The following is a 6367-nucleotide window of genomic DNA, read 5'->3' as shown; positions in this document are numbered from 1 at the left end:
ATTATGATTAAAAAAACAACTTTGTGGCGTTTAGTACTTAGAATGGTGGCAGCATAATATTTAGATAGGGAAATAAAGGAAGGAATTGAGTTACAATACTCTTTTTTATTCTCCTTTGTTCTCCTTTTCTTCCCTTTTTTCTTTAAAAATCTTAAGGGATGTTTGCATAATGCACCATTGTACTATATGTTCAGGATTTATTATCATCAAATTCTAGGAATTTAAAGACAACTCAAAATTGGAATCAATATCAACAACATAACACGCAACCAAACAGATGTGACGAAATAAAATAAACTTGTGGCGCACAAGATATACAGTTGCAGAAGCAAGTTGCTCTATTTTATTCAATTCCTTTACTTTGAGTCAAAACGGTTAATTTATTTTGAAAATCAGTAAAAGACGAGACATTGCGATCAAAATCCTCCTCCAAAAATACAACAATCAGTGTTTCCATTATACTACTACACTGTACTATATAGGAGTCATGAAAAGTATTCAAAGTTTACCTTATATTAAAAAAAAATCTGGCAACCGATTGATCATGACTACAATCACTACACAAAATAAAATAATGGTTTAAAAAATTGTCATATATATCACTACACAAAATAAAATAATGGTTTTAAAAAATGTCATATACATGCAGTATTCTGTCATCATTATGGGCGGAAATCCCAGGGGGGGGGGCAGGAGGGACGGGTCCCCCACTACTCAACATGGGGGTCACAATATCAAATGTCCCCCTACTTTTTTTGGTCTTTGATGATGGTAAGAAATATCACTCAAAATTGAAATAAAACATGCATTTTGGGACGAGATGACCTTTTTTTTTGCTTGTCAAATTTTCCAGACCCTTATCCCCCCCTACCTTTTGGGAGAGATTTCCGCCCCTGGTCATCATGATACAAATACGGCTCAATCAATGTGGCTTCAAATTTATATATATGATGTCGTATTAATAACATTATACAAAGCATTATTAATTGAGAAAATTTTGAAATAAGGATCTTTTCCAAAACATTAATTGTTCGTTTTTTCAGTGAGGAATAATTGTCTACGATTATTGAAAAATAGACCATGATAATACATACACACACAAAAAAAGGTGAAACGCTTCTGACAGTTTCGCCTGACCCGATTCAATATAGCAGCAGTGATGAAAAGTCACAAAGATGAAACAAATTCATTTGATTATAAAATGCAATTTTATGGACCTCTATAATGACCTTTGACTTTTATTATGTGACCTGAAACTCATGCAAAATTCATAAGTGATTTTTTTCATTACACTTAAAAAGCTTAACATAAAATTAAAATTAGTTGAGATTTTAATGTTGATACCCCAGTATGGTCAAAGTTCATTGACCCTAATTGACCTTTGACCGAGCAATGCTATGCAGGCGCCGGAAAAAATCAAAGGACTTTGTAATTATCTCAGTGAGGTAAATAGACTCTCGCCATTTCTTCTTTATTATACGAGATTGATATTAAGATTTTACATCCAAATTTATATTTTCAAAAGGATTATTTTGATCGACATCTGATTAGTCTCACAAAATTGTGCCTAAACTGGATATCTGTGAAAGCATAAAGAATGGGATTAATACCGGAGTTAGCCCATTGGATATTCTCGGTTATTTCCAAAACTAAATCACTGATGCATTTTTCTTTACAAAATGAATTCAAAGCAATGCAGATTTCATATGGAAGGCAACATATACCAAACACCAATACTACTATGGCCAGCTTCTTAGCAATTATTTTATTCTTTTGAAGCCTCGCATTTGTAAACTGATCAAATTTTGTATTGATTGGGGTCGCGTTCAAGTCTGCTTCTTTTGAAACAGTGTTAATGTTCATAGTCGTTCCCTTTGAAGAAGATGGCTTTAATTCACAGCTATCGTTACCATAATTTTCCCGTTTTATTGGTAAGGTATTTGTACCATTGTTTTCATCTGAGCTTCGATTAAACGCGACGACGGGAAATTTATCAAATTGCCTCTTAACATTGATGAAAATAAGAACGTTTAAGAAAACAATACTAGAAAATGGTATGAAGAAACCAATAAGACAATGGATCAAAGTTATGATTGGATTCACTGTAAATTCCATTTCACACTCGTGTAAATAATCGTCCGTTTCATTTCGTTCACCAAAAGTTGTCCATCCGAAAGAAGTTAAGGAACACCAAATAAAGTAAATTATCCAAGCTGGTATTACGGCATATCGAACACGTTTCCGTGTGACTAATGATCGGTGTTTTATTGGCTTTGCAACGATCAAATATCTATCGATACTGATGAATACGATGATGACGACCGACATATAAACAGCAACGTAGTCGACGATGCAGTATAACCTACAGACGAATTGACCAAATAACCAACGTCCACTAACAATACCTGTCAGATTGACCGGGAGCGATACGGAACCGACGATGAAGTCGGCAATGGCCAGGTTGAGAATGATTAGGTTTGCGGGTCGTTGACGGAGCTTTCTGTCTTGAGCGTATGAAATGATGACGAAGAGATTGCCCACGACAGTGATCATGATGAGGAATCCGTAGATGACGATTATCGGAATCAAGACGGAAAGAGGTCGGCTCCTTTCTCCTGAAGACAAGACCGGCGTATTATTGATCATTTTCATTGAGCCGTCAATATCCATAATCTGTAGGTAAGTGATTAAATTTGATTGGAAAACAAAATCAATAGAATAATGTATACAACGTAAAAAGCAAATGACACAAGGTATTTGAATGAGCAAAAAGTTCCTCCATTAGAACACGGATTATGATCCGTCGTTGTCATCACATTCCTATAGTTTCTTGTGTTGTCTTAATTTTTTTTAAAACCCAAAGCGAGGGTACTGGAGGAACCCCAAGATTGTTATGGGGGTGATGCGTATGTTATCAGGAAGCAAAACCTGGAATTTAAGCTGGTAATGTTAAAAATATAGAAATATGACCCAAACCACCTTGATTTTGGACTTTGGAGAGATAATCCTATTTTATTGGTATTATTTTTTGCCTGTCATTTTTTTTTAAACCAACACCCCCTCTTCAAAAACCGTTCCCAGGCCCCTGAAAAAACCTATTGTGAAAAAGTGATGATAAAATAAATCTGTCGCCGTGCCACAGCCCACAAGGGATGCTGGTGCGACGAATGTGGGGCTGGAGCAGCAGACAAAGTTGCTTGTATATTACAGACACGACAAGGGATGGAGGTAGGATAGAGGAATAAATAAAAATGATGAGAATAATAATGATAATAACAATAATATAATGATAATGATAATAATAATAATAACAATAATGAAAACAATACTACTATATTACTGCTACTACTACTACTACTACTACTACTACTACTACTACTACTACTACTGCTGCTGCTGCTGCTGCTACTACTACTACTACTACTACTACTACTTCTACTAATAATAATAGTAATAATAATTTGATTTATATAACGCTTTTTCCAGAGGATATAAGACTATAATAAAGATGGATAACTATACGGCGCAGTATCTCGTGGAGTATTATTAAAATACCACTGTGTCAATGGAAGGGCGGGGGATGGGGGGGGGGGGCAGAAGGTGATCTTATCCACATCAACCTAAAATATATACGGCAACGTCCCTGAAGTTTACTCTGGTCTGTGATGTAATATATCAATGGGAAATCATATAAATTCAATCTTCTCTAATACTGCCAATAAACCTGTGTTTAAAGACAGTTGAATGTGTATCTCTAGATATATCTGAGACCCGATCTGAGATGAAACTATGATGGAGTGAAAATCTGTTGTTTTACAGGATATTTCAACAAAGACGTAACTTGAATAATATGTGAATAAATTATTACTTCCAAAAGGAAAATAATATTTTCACATTCGAATTATTAATGGTACTTACCTGTTGTTACAATAGACAAGGTAAATGTATTATTAGAAGATCAGATCACAATCCACAGTTATACCGTCTTCTGCCCTCTTTGATGATTGAATGGCGTAAAAATGATGATCAAAACATGTCGGCTGTTTGAAATCCGAACGCAATCTGAATTAATACATATTGGGGTAAGATGCATATTCACTTTACGTGTCTCGTTGAATTTGACAGGGGTGACAAGACGAAGTTTAATAATGAAACGGACGCAGAGTTTAATCGCGCTTTCCTCACGACCAAAAATCAGTGGTGAACACTAATATTGAAGCAAGTGTTTAGCATTAATGTGCACCATTAGAAATTAATGTTTAAGAATTTAGTGACGTGTGGAAAGCGAGATCCATGTTGAGCCATTACAGAGAAAAAAATCAATGCCTAACATTTTCTTCAATTTGCTGCTGCCATCGTGCTTCCATTAGGGATGACATGAACCCCAATACCCTAAAAGGCCGACAACGAAATGTGGTCCCCGGCATGGGAAAAAGAATTAACAACTGAATAAAATGGGGGAAATTTGTGGAATCATGAGCAATCAATCAGAAATGTATAAAGTGACATTTACAAAGAAATCAAGACTTGCAGTTGTTTAATCAACAATCCAATCAACACCTTACCATCAATTAATATCCATCTCTCGAAACGGTCTAGTTGCGATGTAATCATAGTCGAGTGAATAGCATATTGCTTGCTCACAGTATACGATTTCACGACATATTCGTGAATACGCCCCGCTCCATCACAAAAAATAATCTCCAAAACCGTGCAATTATCAATTTCGTCTTTAGGTGCTAATTGTTCAAGAGTGGTCAGTTACCATCCATATCGATATCCCCATTTCGAGGCTTATTGGTGAGATCAACTGACGTAATCGTTAAGAGTTCAGGGATGGCTTAACAAGATCATATCTTTTTCCTAAGTATTTCCTTGGATATCTGGTTGATTCAACCCTTTTTACATACCAGTTCTTTGTTACTGAATTATGTCATGTTTCGTTCCCTCACTTCGCTCGCTTGCAAATTATCAGTCATAGAGCACCCTAATGGAAATGTTGCCCCTCCTTTTTTCAGCATCATGTAAGCTACATGTAATTCAAGCAATACAGTGTCATAGAATTATTTCTGCGGGTATTGAAGATTGCCTTATCCGTCACGATAAGTGTCCCGAGCAAATTTACGAAACACTCGAAAGCTGAAGTTTTTTAAGTCGCTATTCTAGGATAATTTGAAAGCTGATAAACCATAATTAAAGAAGAAGAATCCGTCTCTGATTCGAGATAGGCTTTAATCTTCTTTAAAAGAGACTCTCCTCCTGTGGCACCATATAGGCTTCGGCAATTTCCTGTGTGTCTCTTACAAAGTATATGATATATATACAGACGGGCAATACACACAACTGTACTTTAACATGTTGAGTACTTGAGAGTGACAAATTTTGATATATTATTTGACAAATAATTGTTCCAAGCATGTACTCAAACAGGGGAAGTGGGTTTCCAATAATCCATGAAGATAAGATACCACCTTAACACCGCCCCCTAAAAAATGAAGCAAATAGATAATCCAGTCTGAAATCTGTATCTATCCTTCCAACTATGCATTACTAAATGACAATGTATTCACCAACGCCGCCATATTCTTCTTCATAGTCCTCGTCCTCACTACCATCATTATCATTACCATCAATCATCATCATCATCATCAACATCATCAACATCAACATCATCACCACCACAATCATATACAATCATCATCACCATCGTCATCATCAAATTATTTATTTACAGATTGTTTGTAAATTATTAAACGATTTGGTAATCTGGGTGGGGTGGGTAAAAAAAACTCACCGGAAAAAGGGGTTAGTTTCTCGGCGAAAACAAATTTCGATGATGCGGCTTCCGTTGCCAGAAATATCCCCTTTTTCTGATAAAGTTTACTCAAGTTTAAATTGCTAATGATTAAAATGACTGTTACCGGACTTTTCCAAATCTCAAATAAACATCGTTGGCTTGAAATATGGTACTCTCAAAGTCAAACAATCGATTGAAATTTACCTCAAACAAATAACCAAGGATAGGCGAGATCGTTTTATCACCATGGTTACAAAAGTATACAGTATATGATTTCTAGAGAAAGAGTGGGGTTTGATAGATTAATATTTATGTGAAGATTTTGTTGCTTCGATCAAGAACCGTTTACACTACATTGAGGAAGGGCGTCAGATTTCGCAAATATGACAGTCGGCAGATACGGCATCATCACTATCATCATTCATCAATTCATATAAATTTAAAATCAATGAATTCGCAGCAAAACGAAAAAAAAGGAGAAATGACTTGAAAATAGTACAAGGCTCACCATCATCATGACCACCAAAAATTTATATTTATGAATTGTCACTTGTCAGCAAGGTTCTATCC

The 6367-nt window shown here is 35.6% G+C and overlaps 1 protein-coding gene across 1 annotated transcript; it reads right to left on the bottom strand.

Moving 5' to 3' along the window:
* Positions 1-1499: 1499 nt before the first annotated feature.
* LOC121417985 (histamine H3 receptor-like) lies at positions 1500-2667 on the bottom strand. The gene has a single exon (XM_041611693.1). It carries the CDS (start codon positions 2650-2652, stop codon positions 1528-1530), a length of 1125 nt encoding a protein of 374 aa, XP_041467627.1. The 5' UTR covers positions 2653-2667; the 3' UTR covers positions 1500-1527.
* Between the last annotated feature and the right edge of the window lie 3700 nt (positions 2668-6367).

Source organism: Lytechinus variegatus, chromosome 7 (assembly GCF_018143015.1).
Source record: "Lytechinus variegatus isolate NC3 chromosome 7, Lvar_3.0, whole genome shotgun sequence".
Classification (NCBI taxonomy): domain Eukaryota; kingdom Metazoa; phylum Echinodermata; class Echinoidea; order Temnopleuroida; family Toxopneustidae; genus Lytechinus; species Lytechinus variegatus.
Note: the sequence above shows the minus strand (reverse complement) of the source record. Positions and strands in the feature narration are given on the sequence as shown.

Coding starts and splice junctions, on each gene's coding strand:
- LOC121417985 (XM_041611693.1), bottom strand. CDS start 2,652: ATGAAAATGATCAATAATACGCCGGTCTTGTCTTCAGGAGAAAGGAGC.